We start from the raw sequence: 25,758 nt of genomic DNA, 5'->3' as shown, positions 1-25,758 counted from the left end.
ATAAGTACTCCCTGAACAGATTTCAAATCTCAGAATTTAATAACTCGAGGGGATGTTCGTGTACCTGCTGGGGCTGCTGTTGCTTGTGTGCCACCCTGGCTCTGGGCACCGGGCTCTCTCTGGAGGATGTGGACTGCTGTCGGGAGCGGGTCCCGTTGTGCGGCGAGGGTTCTGGGTTGGATGGGCCGCCGGTGGCGCTGCTCGTGCTGCGGAGGGAGGCACTGTGAGGGAGCGAGCGCGGTGTCCTGGCGCTGGCGCTGCCGCTCCGGCTCTGCTGCTCCACCCGCACAATCTGTGCCGTGCCTGTGCTGTTCTGCCGGGGCAGAGCCACGGGCTGGGGCAGGACGTGGCGGTCGGGCATGGTGTGCCGCCGGGGGTTGCACTCCTCGCTCTGCGTGCTGCGGCGGCTGAAGTCCTCCATGCTGCTGTTGGAGGGGCCGCTCAGCTTGCCGGCGCCGGCGAAGTCCTCTGAGTTGCTCCGGCTGCGCGAGCTCTCGGTGCTGAGGTTCTCCGAGCTGGAGTCCGGGGCACAGCTGTGTGGCGGGGGGTTGCTGAGGTGGTAGACAGGGTTCTGGAAGGACAGCGGCTGGAGGCTGCTCTGCTGGTTGAGCGCGGGGTGCAGCGGCCGGCGGATCTGAGGGGCGCTCTGAGGCAGGTTTTGACCCTCACGTAGAGAGGGTTTAGACGGGAGCTGGTGGAGGAGCTGGTGCTGGCCGTGGTTGTGGTTGTAGGGGTGCGAGTGCCCCCCGATCGAGACCTGGCTCCCTGCAAGTCTGGCTGGCATCTCGTGAATGGGTATCCTCTCACTGTGGACTATGTGAGAGTCTTGCAGGTCCATGAGCGAGATGCTGCGGCCGTTGGGCAACAGGTTCTCTCGCTCCTCCTTGTCCGAGAAGCTCATGCTCTGAGTGGAGGACTGCTGGCCGAGGAGAGGGTGCTTGCTGCGAAAGTACCCATCCATGTGGTCTTGGTTAGGAGACTTCATATTGTGCAAGTCACTGAGACAAGAAAAAATTAAGATGTTAAAATAGATGCTACTACACAACAGCTGAGCGTTTGCATGGACATACAGCTTCTCAGTTAGAATACAAATCAGCTTTTACACGAATCTATCCTGCATGCAGCACAAATCTCATTTCAATGTCCATTTTAACTTGGTTAACTCAGTCAGTCCTAACAAGTAATCTGTATTGTATTACTGAACAGTGACCATAATGCATTAATATTTGAGCCACAGCTCTGTCCTGAATTACACACAGATGTTTTAATCACATCTATAGGATGAAAACTGCACCTGTCCGCTGGATCCTCAAATATCCTTTGTAGTCCTGAAGAGACACTGCCGCTGATGTTCTGGGAAGAGCTATGGTCCTGAAAGCGCCTTAGCTGCTGTTGAATGGGAGTTGGGTTGGACAGAGACTTGGTGATGTCCCCCAGGATGCGTGGGAGTGGCCCGAGTTTTGCCACAGTCGCCTGCAGGAAGGAATTTTCACCCTGGGTTGCACGTTACCAAGGCAGCAACATCCCCCCAGTTTTCAAATGGGATGGCAAGGGCGGAGTAGTGTTGGAGGTTGGTTGGTGCAAGTGGTACCATAATGCATTGGTTCAGGGCAGCGTAACCATGGAGTCACAGTGTGGAAAAAAGGAGGGGGGACACAGTGGCAGAACAAGGTGGAGGAGGAGGTATGAAGAGGAAAAACAAAAGGAAAAGAAATTAGGAATCGGAAAAAAAAAAAAAAACATGCTTCTAAAATGACTACAGCCATTCCAAATCAAAACACACCATGCAAAAAGCAAACTAAGATGGAAGACGGTAAGTATAAAATTAAAATAAAATCTAATGACAAGGCTCTTAAAAAACAACTGTGGGTAAAAGGTTATTATTTGGCAAGGACAGACATGCTTAACAAGGTGCAGTGCTGGGTATGGGTTAGGGAAGTTGGGTGAGGGATTGTGAAGCCCCGAGAACAATGGTGAAAATGAGAACACTATTAAAACCATACTTGTCAAGCTTGTGTTAACCTACAATCATTCTGCACTGATCTACAAGTTCAAACGTTTAATAGGTGCAATCCATACAAATTATTTTTGTATAACTTTCTTTTAAATATCTTCTGAACTGTATATTGTTATACATCTCTACCTATCTACTGCTATGGAATCAGGCTTTCCATCTACTGAGGGCATGAAAGGCTAAAGATTTTTGCATTTTCCATTTGTAGAGATAAGATAAGTGTTTTTCCATCCCATACACGTTTAGTTTCATAAAGAGTATGAATCAGCAGATGTGTTAATTTATCTGGCAAAAGAACAAGGCTTACTTCAATGTATGCACAAAAATATGAATATTTTAATACTGAATATGAAGCACATAACTAACATCAACTACAGTAACTAAAGCCATTAGTGAATAGCAATATGCAGATCTGACTGAGGAGGGCGCCATTTGAAAAATGATTCCTAGAAAGTCTAATCACACTTAGGGCTGCAACGATTAGTCAACTTGGTCAACTTATTCGACTAGTAAAATACGTCGACTTCTATTGTAGCCATCGAATAGTCATTTACCTAACTAGCCTCTATCTTAGCCGTTCTTATGAATATCCTTGATCTGAGCCCTTTTGCCTAATATATTCACATAAACAAATTTTTTAATTCCGAACAGCAGTAGGTGGCAGTAATGCATCACTTGGTACGTTGCTAGTAAAAGAGCAACTGTGGTGTTAATTACAAAATTGCGTTGATGAGTGTTGTACTTGCTATGCTTGCCTCCAATGTAAAGTTTTCTCTCATGCTCATCTATGCAAAATCTATATCCAAAACCTGACATCAAATTTGAATACATAAGCATACACGTAATCCTACACCTGTCTTCAACCGTGGTGTAGATCCCATTTGACACATGTAAAGAATAACTTAAGTGACTTTTGAATACAAGCACACCAGAATTTCCCAGTTCAAATCAATTGGCTTTCTCAGTAAAGCTTGTGCCACTGACAGTCGCAGCATTAAACAAATTAATTGATTTAAGCTGGGAAACTCAGATGTAGGTATAAAGACATTTATTGCTGTAGACATGTGGGATATTGCGCATACGTGCACAACAATGGAATGGATTATGTGCATGTTTCAGGCATGTCAAATTCTTCATAGAATTTAGGATATAGACTTTTGAAACATATGTAAGCTCTGGGTGCTATGGAGGACTACAGGACTGAGCATTTAACCACATAAATATGATGTACACACGCACGTCAAATAAAAAAACCCCAGTACCATGTAGTTTCATATCATTCCCAAAGCCAGTGTTGATCCTGTAGAATGTGAACTGAAAGCCGGGGACAGCGATCATGCAATGTTTTTATCCTATCGCATGTTCTTTAGAGCCTCCATGTACCTGCGTGTCTAGAAGTCTTCTATTGTGGCAATCAATTAAACTTTTACAAGTATATAAATACAGTTTTATATTATTGTTAGTTTTATTATTACTTGTGTAGTAGTTTTTAGCAAGAGCTATACAGTGCTGTGGCGAGATACGTTCAGAAAACAGTGCTGACTGCAAGGCAATGGAGCAGCGTCTACGCAGCCAGATCCATCAGTGCTGCGCAGAGTACTGTAGCGCATTTCTATCCCATCCTTCTAAACTTATTGTACTGAAATGTTCAATACATTGCACAGAACAAGCGCTGATGGCACAGGTTTTGACAGAGATGGAGTTTCAGTTGATAATTACTGTTCATTGTTTATATTACAGCGTTTCAATGTATTTTATTAATTTGCGTTTCAGTGTATTGTTTATTATTTTCATGAGTTACAGTGCATTGCATATTAGTGTTTCAATGTATTGTTTAATCTATTTTTTATTTTAGTGTATTTGTGTTTATTTCAAAAGTATGATATTTATTATAAAGTATAATATTGTAATCAAAAAAATGCATTTGCATTGTTTTCTTTGTCCAAACATACGAAAGCAACCTTGTACTTCGCTCTTTACTGAACAAGGATATGTAGTACACAGGAGCATAAAGGGGTAATAGAATAATCGATTGTCATAATAATCGATAGCTGCAGCCCTAATCACACTCCACTGTTCTTACACTGAGTTATTCCTAAACAAATATTCACAAAGTGCTCACAACAACACATTTATAGCATTTCAAAATATTGCGAAGTTTCTTTGTGTCAAGTGCTTAAGCTGGTGAATTTTTAGTAAAGACACACGTTTTATACCAAACCAAATCCACACACACAAGCAACCACAAGAAAGCAATGGTTATGGATCAGAAAGCTCCACCTCCTGCCTGTCGAAAAATAAAAGCCACCCTGCGACACACGCCAGGGTCGAGATGTTAGTGCGGAGACCCGCTGTACCTTGTCCAGCTGAGAGACCACCTCCCACAGGAGTGAGTGGAGGACAGACAGCTCCCGGCCCAGGTCGATATAGCCCTCGAACCCTGGCGTGTTGGATATCGTGTCTGGATTGGAGATCTCCATCAGGAAGCGTTTCATCCCAGCCCATTCGTGCTCCAGGAAGTCATTCATGAAGGCCATGTATTCCTCCTTGTTGCCAAATCTGAGAAACACAATTAAGACTGACATTTATCTCCATTCAGTGACATTTAAATAAAATTTGCACCAACTGGGGACGCTGTGGTTCGGACTGGACTCCACTTGCCGGCCGGGACATACTTGGCAAAGTTGGCGAGGTTCTGGATGACCTTGGCGATGAGGGTGAGCGTGCGTGAGGTGCGGTCATCAGGGTACTCCTGCATGAGGTTGAAGAGGCTGGGCGACATGATGGCGGGACAGAGGAAGCGCAGGAAGAGCGAGGCGCTGATCAGACGCTCGCTGATGTCCTGCTTCCCCCGGTTCAGGCACTGCTGCTTCCAGGCCGCGAACACTTCTTTCAGCTCCCGTGGAAAGACGCTGAACAGGACGAATATCGATCAGTCGCGTTTGGAAACTCCGGCCTGTTACTAGAACTCACTCTGCAAATTCATCCATTTTCACATTCAGCAATCGTAACGTAAAATTGTAAAAATACAAGGTGTAAGGAAGACGTCATCGTATGAGCAGGGAAGCCGTCTTACCAGTAGGAGTTGATGATCTTGCAGAAGGCCAGTTCGCAGCACATTTTAAGGTTACTCTGGTGTTCGGAGAGTTCGCTGGTGGAACACTTACTGGGGTCCACCTCACAGTTTTCATCCGACTCGTACAGAGCTTTGATAAACTCTCCTGAAAGGGAACAACGACCTCAAATTAACCACTGGCAAAAGCTGTTTTCATGCTACTCGTTTCTTCAGAAGCTTCTGCCTCTCTCTCACAGTTGCCCAAGGCTGATCTTACCTAATGCATCGTGGAGGTACTTCTGCCCAACCAGTTTCAGGTACTCCTCGATGGCTTTGGTTGCCAGGGTGTTTTCCCTGAAGATCAGAACATCGTGATCAGCGCAGCGATCCACTTCCGACAGCACCAGGTCTGTAAGGAAGTCCTGAGAGAGGAAAGGAGGAGATTGTCAGCATCCATGCAACCCTGGACAGGCAAATAAACCCTCAATATCAGCAACCAACATAACAAGCATCCACGTAAAGTAGTTGTGATTCAGCGTAACGCAAGAGCAATTCATTTTAATTATTGAGGGCATTTCTGAGGCACAGCAGACGCACTGAAAGCGATGCTGCAGCTCAGAGCAAAAAGTGCTGCCCATACCTTGGCACGCCCCGTGCTCTGAAGGATGTGGACCAGCGCGCAGGCCATCTCCTCCTTGTTCTTCACACTGATGACCGGCTCTAGAACCGAGCACAGCATGGTGTAGTTGTTCGTGATGAACTCGGCAAACTCCTTGTACTGCTCCATGGGCAGAATGGAGATGGTCTGGAAGCGCGACTTGATCCGAATGGACGGGCCCCCAGTCTTGCCCTTGCTGGTGGTGGGAGTGCTGACTGGGTACCACTTCTCCATGAACTGCCGGCCCGTCACGCTGCTCATGGGGATGTTGACCAGCCCCACGTAGTTGTTCTTGTCCTTCTTCTTCTTCTTGTCCACATCCTTGTAGATGTGCACGGTGATGTTGCGCACCAGGGGCAGGCTGTAGAACTCGAAGTGCTCGCCCCAGAACAGGTTGTCTGCCTTTGTCTTGCTGGTGGTGCGGGCGTACAGGACGTCGTCCAGACACAGCTCGCAGAAGTACTTCTTCTTGGGGGGCAGGTCCTTGGCTTCGATAATCCACAGCCGCAAGACATTCTCTGATCTCCGGCAGTTGTCCTGGTGGAGAAAGAAAGGGAAACGATAGCTTAAAATTAAAAAAGGTTAAAAAAAAAAAAAAAGTTTGGCATTCGGTTGAATTCTTTACATCACATTGTGGTCCTCTGAAGTGATGGCCCTTGGCTTCTTGTTTAGAGACAAAGTAATAACCTCTGCATTTTAAGACTTTATTGAATCAACACTATTAGGATCAATTTGCATTTCTAGCTCCCAAAACTAGATCTTGGTGTGTATGAACTGCCCGAGTATATACATTCGGCACCAACTGGTCATGTGTGACAGTCAGTCAGCACTCCAGGAAATTCAATTAGCAGGTTAATTTCCTTTTTTGATAACCGAAATGAAAGTCATCCTTAGCCTAGAAGGCTTTGGTTGTACAGATAACCACATTTAGTATCCATCTAAAACTTAATAGAGAGGAAGTGAAAATATTCATATGCTTTATCAGTCCTTTCTTTCCCCTTGATGGATGAACCTCCTCAATCTACTCCACTAAAGTGGAACAGGATTGAACTCCACTATTAATCAGCTTTGGTACTAGTCAACCTAAAAGAAAATCAATCTCAAATCAAATTAAAGATGCTAATTGACTGGGCTCGACTTTCCCGTGATCAGTAACAGTATCTTAAATGTATGCTGCTCATTAACATGTGTATTTCCCATTATACTACTATATTAAGATCAACTTTCTGCTGGACGTACCTTGTTGGGCTGCACGGTTCTCTTCAAGTTTTCCATCCACTTATCTCTCTCTGCTGCGGAAGAGCAGCTGAAACACTTGCTCCCACCTGAATAGGTTACCTACCACACAGAAATGCGTGCAATCAGACAAAGCAAGTGTGTGTCAGTGTCGCTTGCTTCAACAGCCTACAATAAGGAATGGTTTGTGCATTATTTTCCAAACAGGGCGGTGAGCTTAAACCACCAATTAAGGCCACTGTGTCCGACATGACTGCACGATATTACAATTACAATGACCACTAGAGAGCTCGCCAAGAGAACAGAGACAAATGATTACCAAAGCAGGATGGATAATGAGAGTATACAACACTAGGGAAAATCAAATCCACATCGAATATGGGAGGCTGTCCCTACCTCGAAGCAGAACTCCTGTCCCAGAATGCTGCTGTGCAGAGGTTTGATGAAGACGTCTTCCTCCATTCCCAGCTCCAGGGCTTCCACGGCACTACCAGGGCTCAGCAGAGACTCATGGGAGCGCGACTCCTTTAACTTGGGCAGGCCACGGGACCTGGAACACAAACGCACAGTGGGGTGTAAAAAATATCACTGTTGACAGCCGGGCCAAAAAAAAAAAAAAAAACATGCATCGTTCCCTGTCCCTTATCGCAAATCACATCTACAGCAGCAGAGACAGCGGCTCGCCATTAAGGGAATTAGCTGGTCAAGTACATTAATGTTTCAAATTGAATCCGGTCATCATCAGGATAAATTTCTCAGATTACAGCCTTTAAAACGACACACAACAGAATGTATTGTCTTTAAGTGCAGTGTGGTAACATACTGATTAAGTGATGAATAACATTGGAAGTACTTTTGAATCCTGTTACAATCATCAGACCTCCATATTTTATTCACTATAGGAGAGAGACATACTAAATATTGCACCTCATTTACAAAAGGCTTCACAGACCACTCCAGCTGTAGCAAGAAAAATAAACATCTACTCATAATTAAAAACACAAATACTCTCATACTTCAAAAAAGTATGTTCGTGTTTTACTTTACTGAAGTTCTTCGAAAGAGCTACATAATTAACGGCATAAAGCAGGAGAGAAAATCTGAAATCTCAGACTGACCAGTCGTATGTTTTCACACTATTAGTGTTCAGAAGTTTATGAACACCAAACTAAACCGAGGAAAAATAAAAAGTAACTGAATAAGATACGTACGTGAAACACTTAAATAGCCACTTAACAGAGCATCCCCAGAGCATAGCGATAAATCATATTCTGGATAATAACCACCTTTTCTTCTTCTGTGCAGTTCCTTCCTCCCTTCTTTGTCTACCTTCCAAACATCTTTTTTAATTTGCTACATCTTTTTTTTGGTTTATTATTTTCCGAGCATCAACGACAACAGCAAGTAAATACAATCTCCAGCACACGGTTTCCTCCTGGCTCTCATCAGGTGTTGCTCTGCTTTAGTGTACAGCTAACAAACAGGGACCTAGCCTGGCCTGCCAACCTGCCACCTGAGGCCGCTTCCATAGCAATGGACCTATAAGGAAATAAGAAGTGCAAGGCAGCAGGGACTGGAGCTAGAGACATATTGACAAACGCTCCAGAGAAACTTGTGCCCTCTCTTCACTCCGTATAAAGAACAAGGGCACGTTGAACTTATTGGCGACAATCTTTTTAAAACATTTACAAGTGCATTTTATATAAAGAAACAATGAAACCGAGTTTGAATACAAATGAATCCAGGTGTGTGCAAAAACGGGAAACAAACCTAAAATGCACTTAAATAAACGTATTAGAACTAATAATAAACATTGTACATCATAAATGTAGGTGTGCCTTTTAATTAAAGATAATTGGAATAAAAAAAAGGATGAAAATCAATAGTATTTTCATAATGATCTATCAAATGTTAGACATTTTATTCTCAGAACTTCCCAGTCTTGTCTTTAAAAAGTGATTTTAATTATCCCCACAATTATCAAGAAAGTATATAATCTGCCAAAAACTTCCTACAGATTAATAGCTGAAAGTCTGCTAAAATCTTATTTGTGGTGTTTCTCTGTGCAATTGTTTATAAACGTTGCAATCATGCAGAGAATTACACCTATTGATTAAAAAAAAAAAAAGCAGTCATATATAGGTAAAACAGGAGATCTAGTTTCATTATAATGTCTACCCTCACACATTTAGACTACATGCAACACTTGTCTGAACCCCAGACAGTATTCAATAAGCCATTTCAGGGTAAGTCCGTTTATTCAGAACTGCATTATCTCTGGATATACTCCACTGTGATCTTAATTAGCTTTTTTGTGGGTGGGGGCTCCATAAAGATTTATTTTTGTTAGCTGAAAAATCCTGACAGTAGATTAGCATCTCTCTTCCTGCCACAGATGGGATTAGATAATCAAACAGCATTGAGGGTCTATGTAGAAGATGTAATCTCTGAAATCCAGGATTATCAGGCCACCAAAGGACACTCTCTGCTTCTTCACACAGCTCTGTTGTCTTCCTGCATCAGTTGATTATTTAGCCACCACACCAAAATCACATCCTCAAAATTCCTTTTCCTTCTGGTCTCAAAATTAAGAAGATCAAAATGAAGATCTCATTCACAGGCTGTTGGAAAGACTACGTCCTTTCAATAACTCTTATAATGTCTTTGGCTTTTTCCGTATTATACGAGTTGTCACTTGTTTAGGTGAGATCACTTTTTCAATTTTTTTTAAACGGGGAAATTTGTGATGGAGCACAAATTCTGATATAAGGGACAGTGCTTCTGGATCTCAACTGACGCTACAAACAGACAGATCCAGCTCCACAGTGCACAAATGATCTCACAAACAATTGGCCAAAGATGAATTCAACAAACATCAACTGGGAAGCTCAGAATTAAGCAATCATGTAGATTGGATTAGTCAATCACTGCACACAACAGTGATCCCTCAAGGTCAGGAGTGACTCACAACAAGCCTGACAAGTCTGACAACCAAATGGCTGTTCTACTTAAGAACCGTTTCATTTACCTTCTTTAAAACAGGAAAAATAAAACAAATTAGTCATACTCTGGCTTGGTATTTATTAGAGTCCTTTTCATGGTCAGAATTTTAAATTACAATATAAAACCAATTTTAATTGGAAAATAATAAATATTTTATTTCTAGCGGAGATATCAGTCTCATTAATATTTTATGCCTGTAGACTTTCAAACTCTGATAGCTAATGTGCCATTTAGCAATATAATAAATATTTTAATCTGAAAGCTATTAAGTGGCTCTTTTACTAGAAAATTAACCAGAGTGGGGCTTCAAAGGATACTAATCATTGGCTTGTGCAGGATGGTACACATCGCTAATACTGTAATGATCTTTTCACTCCGAAAAGGTGCCTTTTCCGCTGAGGGCAAACAGATTATGTCATAGTAAATAAACCACATGGGCAGATTTCACAAATCACATGTTAAGTTGCTGTACAAGATTTCCAACACAAGCTTCCCAACATGTAATATTTAAAGAGAATAAAATGTAAAAGCTAGCAAACAATGTGTGTTTTGGAGAGGGCTCCTTTTCATGCGTAAATGCAGTTCTACCACTTGTCAGTTCTTTTAGGTTTTGCCTTGCAGGACTGCATAAAACATTAAACAGATTTCACTATGTGGCAACGACGGCAAGAACAGCAGAGTCCTGGATAAATGACTTGATCCTCATGGATTCTACTGAACTTTGAAAACTCAGAAAACCATTAACACAGATCTCCTCGTCATCTGCACAAGATTTGAATTCTTAGAAAGCATTATGTAGTGATACACATACTACTAGGTATGTGATAAATTAATCATCAACCCAAACTGGAACTATAGAAGGACAGTATTAGTGATTCAAATTGACAAGAGGGATGCTTATAAAACTCTCATTACATCTTCACTTTCTGCTTACTGAATTATGGACGCCTACTGAGAGTTGAAGATTTAGATTAATCTCTCCCATATAAAAGGTATTACAGCTCTCAGAGATTATATATATATATATATATATATATATATACACTCACCTAAAGGATTATTAGGAACACCTGTTCAATTTCTCATTAATGCAATTATCTAACCAACCAATCACATGGCAGTTGCTTCAATGCATTTAGGGGTGTGGTCCTGGTCAAGACAATCTCCTGAACTCCAAACTGAATGTCTGAATGGGAAAGAAAGGTGATTTAAGCAATTTTGAGTGTGGCATGGTTGTTGGTGCCAGACGGGCCGGTCTGAGTATTTCACAATCTCCTCAGTTACTGGGATTTTCACGCACAACCATTTTTAGGGTTTACAAAGAATGGTGTGAAAAGGGAAAACCATCCAGTATGCGGCAGTCCTGTGGGCGAAAATGCCTTGTTGATGCTAGAGGTCAGAGGAGAATGGGCCGACTGATTCAAGCTGATAGAAGAGCAACTTTGACTGAAATAACCACTCGTTACAACCGAGGTATGCAGCAAAGCATTTGTGAAGCCACAACACGTACAACCTTGAGGCGGATGGGCTACAACAGCAGAAGACCCCACCGGGTACCACTCATCTCCACTACAAATAGGAAAAAGAGGCTACAATTTGCACAAGCTCACCAAAATTGGACAGTTGAAGACTGGAAAAATGTTGCCTGGTCTGATGAGTCTCGATTTCTGTTGAGACATTCAGATGGTAGAGTCAGAATTTGGCATAAACAGAATGAGAACATGGATCCATCATGCCTTGTTACCACTGTGCAGGCTGGTGGTGGTGGTGTAATGGTGTGGGGGATGTTTTCTTGGCACACTTTAGGCCCCTTAGTGCCAATTGGGCATTGTTTAAATGCCACGGCCTACCTGAGCATTGTTTCTGACCATGTCCATCCCTTTATGACCACCATGTACCCATCCTCTGATGGCTACTTCCAGCAGGATAATGCACCATGTCACAAAGGTTGAATCATTTCAAATTGGTTTCTTGAACATGACAATGACTTCACTGTACTAAACTGGCCCCCACAGTCACCAGATCTCAACCCAATAGAGCATCTTTGGGATGTGGTGGAACGGGAGCTTCGTGCCCTGGATGTGCATCCCATAAATCTCCATCAACTGCAAGATGCTATCCTATCAATATGGGCCAACATTTCTAAAGAATGCTTTCAGCACCTTGTTGAATCAATGCCACGTAGAATTAAGGCAGTTCTGAAGGCGAAAGGGGGTCAAACACAGTATTAGTATGGTGTTCCTAATAATCCTTTAGGTGAGTGTATATATATATATATATATCTTGTCAAGTACCCTACAAAAAACAACTGCAGAAAATGCACATTTAAAGCCTCTATTTGTACTTCTAAAAGGATGGATGGATTAATGATGTCTTCAGTTCAGATTACATTTGTTATAGGAATAAAACTCCTGATATTGCTAAAGATAACTATTTTAAAAGGTCTCTGTAATGCAAAGTAACCAAGTATTGAACAGTCCACACAAGTCAATCTGTAACAGCCTTGACGTGACTATACTTTAATAACATAACTGTAGTGTAAATTAGTGAAGAGCAACTTGTACACTGATGATTCAGCTGCACTATACAGCACATTTTCTTCTCACAGGATATGTCAATGTTTTAAAGCTTCATAAAAGATAACACCTGAGCCTTGTGGAAAGTTTGACTGGCCAAATAAAAGTGGTACAAGTAGATCACACTAGAGATCGTTAAAAAGTGCTTAAAACTCAAAAGAAAACACTCATCCAGATAGTAATAAAAGCTCATAGAGTGGCGTATGTTAATTGTGCAGTAGTGTACTTAATATCCGTTTATGCTGTCAATACAGAATTAAGAGTAAAAAGGGATTTTGCATAAACAAACAATGGATAAGGGGCATTAAAAAGCCCATGAATGAGAGGATCTCTATACCATTTCTCAGATGCAATACATTACATTTATTTTAGGGGATTTCGAATAGAATAATGATTTGTAGTTTCTAAATATGTTTTGACAGTCATAGACCATGTGTGGGCCAAATTGAGGATCTGATTATTAATTTCCAAGAAGTTGTTGCTCAGATAAGCCCAGCAGGCTATGGAATACAAAGAATAATTAAACGTTATAGGTTTCTCAAGCTGAGGAACCTTAAGGACATAAGAGACTTAAACATCTTGCAGAAGAGCTTCAGTCTGGAGTCCACACAGCTGGCACACACCAGCACACTACTGTAGTATCTCAAGGTGTGGCTTCAGCCTTCTGAGTAACTAAAATACTGAGTTGTGCAGGAGACACCTCATATTAAATTACAATGTCTGATTGCATTAGGTTTACAATGCGTCTGTTGTCTGCAATAGTACTATATGTTACAAATAGATTTTACCATCTGTTTAACCCTGCTAAGCCTGGGTGATGGCCTTGTTGTATGTGTATCTTACTGGCCTAAAGTGCACATAAACAGAAAATGCATAAAGAACTGCTCTGTGCCGTTTCACTGATCATTTGTAAATAAGCTTTTACTGGAAGACCTACCTGAAGCGCAATGATTTGGACAGACAGTTCACCCGAGTCCTCTTTCCAATAAGTGTAGAAGCCATAATTTATATTCCTCCTTCATTTGATGTTGCTTTCTCAAACTACTTTATGAAGCAAATACTGCACATATGCACAACAACTCACGCTCACACACGGAGCATTATCTTCCATAATACCTTAAAGCCCACTTTCACTAAATCGCAAGGAGCTCCACGTGGTGGGTGAGCTCAGGGGAGAGATGCCAGTTACTCTCAGACCCAGATGTCTAGTGTTTGTTTATGGCTGTGCTCCACCAGCAGGAGCTTGGCTGCTCTGCAGAACTGCAGTCCATAACAAGACCCACCCACTGAACAACTCACAGCACCACAGGGCGACAAGGGATGGGACAGAAAGCAAAGGAAATGATATGCCAACTAATATCAAGTCACAGGACACTCTTAGTAAGCAGTTGGCTAATTAAAAATCTCAGTTTGATACAAATATCTGAGAAGAAACACCACTCTAATGGAAAACCCCCCAAATTGAATTAACTAGGTTTCAATCTTAACACAATACAACATCTGCAACTGAACCAAAACAAACTAGTTTCTCCATGATGATGAAATAATTAAACATACAAGCTCACAAAACACATCAGTACAAAAAGGACAAGCACAATTGTATTAGTAAAATATATATTCACACACACAGTAGTAAGTGATGTAATCCATTAGCCACCAAGACATTTTAAACACTTAATGTAATTTAGTTTTGATCTAGATCATTTTGTTTTCTGCAGCTCCATCTGCCTCAATTTAAAAATACAATTCTGTTCTTGCAGGTTTTTTTATACAATGCAATACTGGTCTTATTCTATGCAATGAATCACAATTTTAATGTATAGTGCAACTAAAGCTCTTAGCAATCAGAAAATGTCTGCCAAATGTAGTCTTGGAGGTCCTTGCAAACCAAAGGTGCTTAATGCTCTATCCAGTCATTAACTTTCCAGTAAAGTATCAGGCTGGCTTACAGTAATGCTATTATCTACCAAACCTTGGTTTATTCCAGGAATCAAGGGAAGACTAATTTATTCTTCCTGACAACCGTGGATGAGAATAGATTAAATCAGAAAAAAATTGTATATTGCGTTTATATTAAGATTCTATTAAATGTATCTTCATCTATCGAAGAGAATATTTTATTACATAAATTATCTGCATTTTTCCCCTAAACAATGCAGTATGATACAGTAGGAAGTACATGACATGTTCTGATGGCTATATTAGTTTAATGCATCAATGCCCCACAAGGTGGCGCTCCAGACTGAGCAATGGGCTGTGTTTGTCTCTCTTGGGGCTAACCTCGAGGTAATGAACTCTCCCGGCTCAACACTATCACAGCCGTGACAATAGTTTCTACAGTTTCTACAGTGGTACAACTTCCTCCTCCACTGAGAAAATGTTGTACTATGAATTAAATTAACTATAGCACCTGACAGAAGCTAAAACACCTAATTGTGTTACTACTTGATTCCTTGGTTATCCTGAAATTTAATTCACACATGGTCAATATTATGGGCTAAGCTTAAATATATCAAGTTAGGAAATCTCACTAACATATTGTGGCGGCTTTCATCTTTCCTGTAAAAACATTAATTAAATAATATTCCAAATAATGGTAATAAAACAAATTTTGCCCTCGATCAAGGCTATAACTTTGCTTGATGTACATTACTGTCCGAGGAGTGCCCAGCAGCTTCGTACCCCTGGGTGGAGACGGGTCAGTGGTGGTATTGCCATGTGTAATGTCTCAGTCACATTCATTTCATCAACACGGTCCTCAGTACAAACAGATGGCACAGAATGTGGGGCTGGTGTAGGTAAGCAGCCGAACCCTACCTGTCGTTCTCGGGGGTTCGGAGGGATGGCAGCCGGAAACTCGTGTTACGATCCAGTTTGGTTTGACTCTTTGTCCTCTTGATTGAGCCTTTCAGGCGCTTGCTGAAAAAACCCTGTTAAATAGAAAAGAAAAGAAAAGAAAAAGATTTAGGAATTGCTGTCGGTAATGACAAAAGTATTTACACTTGGTACAGCATAAGAACGCATGCTTTTAGTTACAAAGGGATACAACCGTCAATGAAAACAATGGATCTCTTATTGACAGATTTTCCTTTCAAGTTGAAAAAACACTGTATGCGTGTTGTGTCTTACTAATTAGCCTAAACAACACGTCACACCACAGAAAATGTTTTTACTGTACAGAGCTCTCTGTGCTCCATGGTTTATGAAAAGGGTTTTCACTCTGAAACAAACATCAAAACTGGGGTTTGTCTGATTTCCAACTCTTGGGAACATTCTTCACTTTTGGAGGCGTCTTGAAACTCTTATAGCTGTAAGCTCTTTCAGGCACTGCACCCCTGACAAACAGTCTCTGTTGTAATTTAATGCAACAGAGACGCATTTAATTGCTCTACAGCCTGCTGGAATGCCCTTTTGGACAGGCAATGCATAGTAAGAGGTTTGTCTTTTGCACTGAAGTAAACAATCAGCTGGAAGACTGAAACTACAGGGCACATTTAACAGACAGCTGAGCAGAAGTGCTGATTCACAGAGGATACCGAAGGGAAGATAACCATCAATCATGATTTGCTTTAAGGCATTGTTTTTTTATTACAATAACTAGACAGAATAATACTTTTTGTGGTGCATGATCCCCTATGGTAGAAAACAGGATTACAAGAATAAACACTGGGGTCTGTTCAGTAGCGTGGTGACAGGGGCAGAGATGGGAAGACTGAAGAATCCATTCATACTGTATGAATCCATAAATGTCACATCTACGCAAGTAACTCTGCTCATTAAGATTTAGTTGCCAGAGTAGCCTACTTATAATAATGGCACTTGTTGTCCAAATAATAGTGGCACTCACATTTTTGCTTCGAGAGCAAAGTTTTCAACAGAGAAAACAATGGTAATGTTCATAATAAAAATCCAAAAACAACATACCAAAGGGGAGAGACCCTGTTTGTGAGGCATTTCAATTAGATGGAAAACCATTTTACTGTACGTAAAATACTGCAAGCAATGAGAGAAACCCATCAACAGTTGTCGGGTGGATGTGAATGAACTACAAAACCCCCTTAATCTTTAGATAAATTCAAACCATTGTGTGTGCTCAAAGGGAACAAAATAATTCCTCAAATTCTAAACTAGTCTGAAAAACAGAACACTGGGTCTTACATTTGTTTTATGTAGACTTCAATGGAGGTAAAACTTCCCTTGAGATTCAAAATATCCTTCCAGAAATGTCAAATTAATACAATACAGATGTTTGATTAACCAGAAAAAACTACATTCTGATACTTCAAATTCCATCAGCAATAGCCTAATCAATCATATTTCTGGTTTTACTTTGAATCATTGCAGATTTTGTACACAATTATTAATATTAATTATTATTATTATAAAAGAATAATGTTACTATGTTATGACTTGATTTTAAATCTGCACAATTGTCCGTCAGCATCAACAGATTCCCTGGTTAGAACAGGCAGTGAACTTGAACAAGAGCGATGGAAAACACAGTGTCTGCAGAGAAGACTGTAAACGGAAGTGTAATCTAATTTCCTTTTTCATCTGTGTGTCCTAGAGTTACAGCAGAGACACTATACACCATGTTGCACTCATTTATTTATATTGGATAACAGGAGTTCGGTAGGAAAATGTTTATGCACTAATTTGCTTTTTTCAGTTTCAAATTAACTTATTCCTTGGTACCTTAAAAAGCACTTACAGTAATTACCAAACTTCTATTCATAGCTTATCTTCTCAGAAAATGTTTTCTGCATTTGAACATTTCATAATTTTGTTGTTGTAAATCAGGACAATGCACACCACAGCAGTGACATGGTAAACATTAAGTCAATGTCTGCTCCCAGTCACTCACTGAATACAAAGGGTTAAAAAATTCTATTGCAACCTACTTCAAACATCCACATTCGGTCAGCCCTCACTTTGATTAATGGCGTTACCTCCATATTTGCCACCTATAGAGCTCTGTGGTTGATTTCACTATTGATTAATAGAGATTTGCTAATAATTTTTACAGAAATATAGCGTAACTTTTGTGACACGCTGAGAACGGTTAAGAGTTGCTGTACCCAGGCCTGACTGGCTCGCTGTTTTAGTGATGTCGAGCTTTCTGTAAACTGCTGGAGGCTCAAACAATTACAAGAAAGGATAACTGCTACAGGGCATAAAAGTCAAGTTACTACAGGGAATCTTTAAATTAACATTGTATTTTAGAATTAGAATTATTAACAACTATTCAAAAAATCTCTTGGTGACGTTCATGGGTTTGTATTGGACCTTTGCTTTCCAGCTTTAAAAAATACTTAAATGCTGTTTCTTTTGTGGTCTGACCACTGCTGGGGCAATTTCAATAACCGTATGGATTCTGAATACTTAAATCGAGTGATATAGGTTCCTTGAATTAAGTCAGCTGGAGGTAAATGTTCTCTCCCAATCATCTATTGGGGCATCAGAGAATAATGATTATAGGAGAGAAAAAAAACAAACACATTAGATGATTCTGTATTACCAGCCTCAAGCTATGCTTTTAGTGTTTGATGTTTTTCATTTCTTTGGGAAGCCCTTGGGCAAATTTCTAAAAATATATGTTGAATTTAATTTTTATGTGGAGGTGTTGGGGGTAGGCTTTATAGCATTTACTGCTGTGATAAAATCCTTTTCAAAAGTGAAAAGCTATACTCGATGCACTGTAAATATTAATTGTACTTGTTTTTGAAGATATTGCTGATCATACTTAATATTTGCAATCTTAAAATGCTGACTTCAAAATTCAAAAACTACATAGAGGCATTTAAGGGAACCACAACTACCAGTTACTATACAGCAGGGTAATGCAGTCTTACAGTTAAAATGTTTGTATTTAAACTGTAAACTTTAACTAGAACAAACAATTTGTTTAATAAATGTAGTCTTTCAACTAGTTTACAAAGCTGGATGAAAAAGTGTTACCACCATAAAAGAGAATAGCTGAGACTGTATCCTCTTGTCAGTCTTTTATCTCTCTGTGAGCTGCAGTGGAGATTGAACTGAAGGTACAGATTCCATATCAAAATAAGAGAGAAAATGCCTCAATGCACAGACCAAACTTCGATAGGGAAAAAACAGCAGCCTCTCTCTCTCTCATAGGTTTAAATTTTTAAAGACATCATGTTGACAGCACAGTTTGGCTGAAATCCTCCTTCTGACTCAGAGTTCTTGCTTCCCTTGGAGAGGCAAGCAGATCACCTTTTCCACGGATCCGCCAAATGCAACGCCATATAATGGGAGATGTGGAAAACACTGCTCAAGTTTTTAAGCCCCCCGGAGGTGTGAAAACAGTCAAACTTCCTTCGATAGTTGCAATGAAAGCCCACGGCCAAATGATTGCAGTAAGACTTTTCAGAGCAACAGATAAAGAATTGAAATCAAAAAACAGTTTCATTTTGATTTTCCTAATAACGAATTATAATTGAAAATGTTGAAACCAAAGTCTGATTCTAGAAAGTCCAGATGCACGTTCAAATTATTACTTTCAATAAGAGTTCAGAAGTGATTTGTAGTCCTGGCTCTCAGTTACCGCTAGTGAAAGCCAGGATCAAGTCTGACTCTGTGTATATATTTATATAGTCTTTTATGCCAGCTCCTCAGAAGATCAAGCTTTGAACAACACTACAAGGAACCGTTAAGCATAAGACCAATACACTCAAAGGCATCCTAAGAAATCTTTTATTCGTTTTTTCTCTTCATTCCAGGAGTCCTTTCCAACATCGAACAATGAACTACAGCACACTGATGTTATGCTTATGCAAAGGAAATGAGAGCACTGCTGGGCTTGGCAGACAGGACTCAGGACATATAGCCGACAGCACGATGCTAAATACTGCAGGAGTCTGTGAGGCAGGGTATGCTGACATCTGAAACTATATATCTCGCCATCAGACACTGAGACGCACTGCTGGGACTCCAAGAGGCGCTGATATTATGATCATAAAATACAGCCATAGTCAGAAGGAAAATTAATAAACACATAAATATCTGTGTGTCTGTAGTAATCTAGCACAGTACATCTTTCACTCAATTTGTATAAAAGCTTCAATCTCTGTTTAATCATGAAAAAGCAAACGTACTGGCACTTTGAAGGGGGAGGAGTTGGGACCATCCATAGAAGTGTTCTTCTCGGCGCTGCCAAGTCCTGATATACTTCTCCTCCTGGGTGACCTCTCGGCAGACACCTCTGAAAGAGACGGAGAGAAAGAGAATTTAATATGTGGACCGGGCAGGAAAAAATGCAGCTTTTACCAACCAGCAGAGGAGACCGAAACACCAGATCATGTTACTCCGGTCTTAAAACAGAAATGACAAATTATCGTTCTTGCTGCTCACCGTCTTGACACAATATGGTACACTAGCAAGCTATCAATTACCTCTCCTGAAAAAGGTACAGTCTAGGGGGAAAAAACTACAACAGAGCCTATCCGATTCATATTGTTTTAGTTGGGCATAATACATCTCGATTCCACAGCTGTAACAAACTCTCTCTTGCAGTACGACTGGATGTGCTAAATAGTGACTAAGCTTATTCTCTTATTATGCATTGGATTCTTTTAACAAACGCTGCTGGCAGTTCAAGACGTTTGCAAAGTAGTACAGTGTACAACAGCAGGTGCATCAAACACTTTGAATACAATCTTTCCAATTCAGTGCTTTGCGAACATGCTTCAGCCATGGCCCTGAGGGACCACCATTGTAGCAATGAATAAGACAGGAATTCGCTCACTGTTGCAACTAAATCTAAAGCCTCCCTAAGGGTCTGCCAACAAAAGATAGGACAGAGGTACAGCTTGTGCCAATCAGGATGTCTTCTGGGTAACGTTGACCCCTTTTCAGAAGGAATAGACGAAAAGCGGCTGTTCTACAATTCAGTGTATTTTCTTAAAAAGGTCCCAACATTGTAAGGCGACTTTAAAATGTAGCACTACTAAACCGATCAAAAACTAGCTAGAGAGGATAGGTCCAATGCCCCATAGCTATAATGGCACTGGAAAGCAAAGCACAGTGAATCCCACTCAATCCACCAGATGGACCCTTGCTTATCAGTGTTCAGCAGGACACCAGACCCTAGAGCTACCCCCGTTTTACTCTCCCCTGCAGTTTCTCAGGCTGGAGTTCACAGGAGAGGCTTTTATTGTACATCTGTGTGTGTTTTACACCCTTTATTCTGTCTGATACTACGAGTTTTCACATTGAAGTACTGGATCTTTAATAATTAAAGTAAAAGATATTTGGTTTGCTAAAATAAGAAGCAGCTAATCAAAGTAGTAGACTACCAACATAGAAATCCTACGCCAAGAAGTCTCACAAAGCAAAAGTTACACCCTTCGCAAGTGAAACCACAATCATACCTATCTTCAATGTACGTCTTTTGAAAAACTTAATTACTACATAGTAAAAATGACTGTCTGGCTATTCACGTGTTGAGAGTGCACACCTTATTTACCTCACTGAGGAGACTGTACACCTCAGAGCAAACAAACGCCTTTCCTGTCATCGTGCCAGCACTAGTTTCAGTACAATTAAGCTTTTTGAAATGTTGTGCGCCAGTCAAGTGGGTCAAGGAGCAGATCAGTGTCCAGATAAGGTTACAAAAGACATTTACTGAATACTTTTCACGGCACACAATACATTTCAGGACTTAAGAATTATTCGAGATCAACTTAGTTTAGAGTCCGGTTGAGCCATCTTGGTCTCTAAAAAGCGATACCCATCTTTGTTCAGTAAGGACTGCTATTATGTCTACATTATGTATTTTAATAACAGTGATTATTACAGGCAATTTGACACCACCCTTTCGTTGACGGGAGGAGAATGCTTTAGTATATAGAATGACAACCTTCCCTCTGGAAGTCTGCCCAGATTAATGCCGTGTTTAGGCTGCAGTATTTCTCCAAAGACAAAGACCTCTAACTTCTCCTCTCTGAATCAGTGACCTACAGGCAGGTCAGGGATGTTATTACTGCACACAAAGGACTCCAGCATGCTGTATAATAAACGCGCATAATTACCATCTAAATATTTTTAACTAAACACTAACAGCTGGCAGTCTACAGAAAATTGATTTGTGCCTACATTCAGTTGTAAAAATCCTATAGGGTCTGGATTTCCCTTTACACAGTAGCCCTTATGAAGTCTTACACTATACTGCGCAGGAAGCCCAAGCAATACATCTCATAAGCAAAACTGAAATGGGTTTCTTCTTGATAACCCTGCAACAGCAAAATGCAGAAGCTTTAATCCCCAGAAGGGACACTTTAAAATAGTACTGTACAGTACAGGCAGGCTTTTCACAATTAAGCACATATAAGACACAAAACGTAGTTAATAAATCCTACAATTCACATCAGTTAGAGCAGAAAACATTTCTAATTAGACCTAGTCCCTAAATAAATCAATGCATTTAGTTTTCAATTCTTCTACTGTTCACATCAGTTTAAATGTGGAAGAAAAAATGAATGTGCCTGAAACACACAAAATATTTAAAATCACACTGAATTAATTACAAACACAGGCTGCAACAACACAGTGAAACAAGCAAGCACAGCACTCAGAGCAATAAAAAGATAATCCAAAACTTATACCTCTATCGCAGCTGTTCCCCATCATTTGAAGATTGTCATATGGGCTTTTGTAGTCACCACTGGATTGGTCAAACACAGACTATGACCATTAGCCAATCAGTAGTGGCGTTTGCATCTCTGACCATCTCTTATGTACCACTTCTGTCGCCTATGTATGTCTAATTAGAAGAACTACACCTTTGCCAATAATTTCCTTTGTAGTGCTTGACAGCATCGTACTTCCATTCTCTCTCTCCCTCTCTCTACCAGCTGCCATCCTAACCTTCACTTTATCACAGTCCCACGGTTTTCCTGTGAGAGGAAGAGATTTTACCGCAGTTATTCAATCAATCGCTGTTACTGCACTACTCCATTACTCTCCAACTAATAGCGAGCGGCTCTCGCTGCTCCTGCTACTGCTGTCTGTCTGCCCGCCTGTGTGCTGTACCTCAGGGACAGCGTGCCGAACACCGTTCCGGGGCAGTAGCAGCAGCAGCAGCAGCAGCAGCAGCAGACGCGCATTAGGATAAATTTATAGGCGTGCTGAACCGAAACTCTACAGTTCCTTCGAACGGCTCTCTGGCACGGTTTTAATTCCCTACGCCTAATCATATTGAAGTCCATTCTCTGAAGAGCTCGGAGCATTGAAACGCTTGCTGGGATTGCGGGCCCAGGTCCAGGAGGCACTGCTGCACAGCCCCTGAGGAGCTACAGTAAGAGAGAGCACTGTCAGCTGCTACAGCACTGGGATGGCACCGGTATTGCTATTATTTACAACCTGATCGGGCCACTGTTTTGGGGACTGTTTTGCATTCTTCAAAGACAAACATGTAAGACAGCAATACCTAATTCAGGTTAAAGTTTTTACAGTATAAAAGCATAGAAACAGAGTTAACATGAATTGATTGATTTATTGATTGAATATTTGTAAGTTGTGTAAAATGTGCTTTAGTTTTCGGTTTCTTTCTGCAAGCTACCCTTACAAATGTAAGGAATATTGAAAAGTACACAAATGTCTGAAAAAAAAAGATAAAATGTAATGAATTTAACCTTGAAAATTATCAGCAATATATTTTATGAAGAATAGACTGCTATATGAAAACATCAGACGATGAAGACAGCCCATGCTACATATTACCTTTTTGTTTACAGTAAATAGCCTCTACAGACGAGGAATGTCTCAAGTGGTATCGGTCTCGAGATTGCTACTGTACTCGTGACTTTTTCACATTTTGATGTCTGTACAGTGACATGCTCGACTGCCTTGGGTCCTGCTTGAATGTCAGACTGTGGGAAACCGTTTCTGTACCAGATTCCCCGTGTTCACAAAAAAAGAGTTAAAGATCAGCCTTTTCCCAAATTAGCGTCATGCTGTCCACCGCTCCGTCATTGATTTTTATCAATGGGGAGATCGATGCACCTTCCTGAGTCACAGCATTCAATTACAGCACAGCTCCAATATCCCTCAATACTCAAGATAACACTCAAGCTCACATAAAATATGCCTTCATCATCATATATATGCCTATATACAGTGTGTGTGTGTGTATAAAAAACTAAATTAAAAACAATCATTTTGCACCTAGAGGATTGCCATGCACTCCAAAAACAACCAATCTCCAAACTGTTTTTAAAGCACATCCCACAACACAGCCGGTGTGGGAGTCTGGGCATTATTATGTTTTCACAATCCTGGATCTTACCTTTCTAAATGATGTATAGCATTGTTTTTTTATGTAATGGTCTTGCAGGCCTACTGTACGGTGAAGCTGCAAGTCATCTGCAGGAGTCAGTTACAGGCAGCAATCAGCAATAATATCCAGCAGCACCCCTCAGATCAGATGTGGCTTGCTGCTGAGATTAAAACAGCCCAGGCCGTCCAGTTAACTTGTTTCTACGCAAGGCAGATTCATCAATCTCAGGCCAGCTCCCAGCAGAGGACACATTGATCCATTCCAATGGAAAAGAGCTGCTTGTTGCCAAATGCAGCATTACACTTATGCGGGAGCACTTGGCTCATTATGGAGTTCTTCAAAATGAGAAGATACATTAGTATTAAAATGAACTTATTCCACCGGGGTGCTCGCATTATACACTACCATGTACTGTACATAACATGGACGCCTAGGAAATTAAGTTCTTGTGCAATTGATAATATATCATTGTGCGGCACTCAAGAAGAAATTAAAGCACTCCACCACATGAAATACTTTTGTTTTATTATTATTGTTGTTGATGTTGAAATGTGCATTAGCCAGCTTGTTAGGTGTGAGTTTGGTAGGTTTGGGTTTGGCAGAGATTCTTTTTATTTATTTTGTGGCATGAATATAAATCTGAAATCATGCATTCACAAATAAATAATTTAAGTTGTTAAAAGTTGAATCATGATATAATCTTTAAATGACAAAACAAACAAAAAAGACAAAACACTAACTGTGAAGTGTGTGGTATTTGATCCCCTGCCTGAGACCATCTCGTTTTCAGAACTGCCTTTGATTTCCTCAGTCACCTTTGCTGTGGATATTTGAGTGCTCGGTTGGACGCAGTGATTAGGACCGCTCGATCTTACTGCTCCCCCAATCTTCAGGTATTTGCACTTCACTGATCAGTAACTCAGTACCAGGACTTACAGCACCTGCATTCCACATAACCCCACTGCAGTAAATGAATGGAGAGCTTGTTGTGTTTAATGCAACTTCGACATTCAGAGGGTTTTTCTGTGTATGTGCAGAAGAGCTCTCCAAACACTAACACAACTAACAGGAGGCTACATAGCTCAAATCATAAACAGTATAATATATAATAAGCCATTTGATTCATGTTTACAGGCATCATATTAACCTTATTCTATTGACATTAAAAGAAAATCTATTTCACATTTAAGATATAAAGTAGACATAATAGTTATGTCCCTTTCATGTATAACCCTTTCTTGCACACAGAGATGGATTAAAGTGATTATATACCCTTGCTTCAGAGTTCAAACGAAGGGGGGAAACATTTAAAAAGCTGATATCAACAATGTATTGCCCACTGAGTCACATAATGCATACAGAGCCGCTGAAGTTTTGAAAATGTCAACAACAAAAGATCTATTTAACCTTGATTCATAACATAAGAAATAACTGCTCTGCCATTCAATTTCCTTCTTAAGAAATATAAATTATTTTTTGCCGGTGTACCAGATTAAAAATCATTATATATTATATATACACTCACCTAAAGGATTATTATGAACACCATACTAATACTGTGTTTGACCCCCTTTCGCCTTCAGAACTGCCTTAATTCTACGTGGCATTGATTCAACAAGGTGCTGAAAGCATTCTTTAGAAATGTTGGCCCATATTGATAGGATAGCATCTTGCAGTTGATGGAGATTTGTGGGATGCACATCCAGGGCACGAAGCTCCCGTTCCACCACATCCCAAAGATGCTCTATTGGGTTGAGATCTGGTGACTGTGGGGGTCAGTTTAGTACAGTGAACTCATTGTCATGTTCAAGAATCCAATTTGAAATGATTCGACCTTTGTGACATGGTGCATTTTCCTGCTGGAAGTAGCCATCAGAGGATGGGTACATGGTGGTCATAAAGGGATGGACATGGTCAGAA

General features: G+C 40.7%; 1 protein-coding gene across 5 annotated transcripts in view; it reads right to left on the bottom strand.

Annotated features, from left to right (window-relative positions):
* rasal2 (RAS protein activator like 2) overlaps positions 1-25,758 on the bottom strand; it is a 96,499-nt gene that overhangs the window by 11,207 nt on the left and 59,534 nt on the right. For 4 of the 5 annotated variants that reach the window (XM_066691630.1, XM_066691629.1, XM_066691627.1 and 1 more), the window contains 11 exons: positions 19,658-19,764; positions 15,360-15,472; positions 7,360-7,513; positions 6,967-7,065; positions 5,710-6,264; positions 5,347-5,491; positions 5,091-5,235; positions 4,690-4,926; positions 4,372-4,573; positions 1,295-1,494; positions 65-998 (listed from right to left, as the gene is read on the bottom strand). In XM_066691630.1, coding sequence (XP_066547727.1) covers positions 65-998; positions 1,295-1,494; positions 4,372-4,573; positions 4,690-4,926; positions 5,091-5,235; positions 5,347-5,491; positions 5,710-6,264; positions 6,967-7,065; positions 7,360-7,513; positions 15,360-15,472; positions 19,658-19,764 — 2,891 coding nt within the window. The remainder of the gene's footprint in view (positions 1-64; positions 999-1,294; positions 1,495-4,371; positions 4,574-4,689; positions 4,927-5,090; positions 5,236-5,346; positions 5,492-5,709; positions 6,265-6,966; positions 7,066-7,359; positions 7,514-15,359; positions 15,473-19,657; positions 19,765-25,758) is intronic. The other variant, XM_066691628.1, reaches the window with a different exon arrangement.

This window comes from Amia ocellicauda, chromosome 19 (genome assembly GCF_036373705.1).
Source record: "Amia ocellicauda isolate fAmiCal2 chromosome 19, fAmiCal2.hap1, whole genome shotgun sequence".
Lineage (NCBI taxonomy): Eukaryota > Metazoa > Chordata > Actinopteri > Amiiformes > Amiidae > Amia > Amia ocellicauda.
Note: the sequence above shows the minus strand (reverse complement) of the source record. Positions and strands in the feature narration are given on the sequence as shown.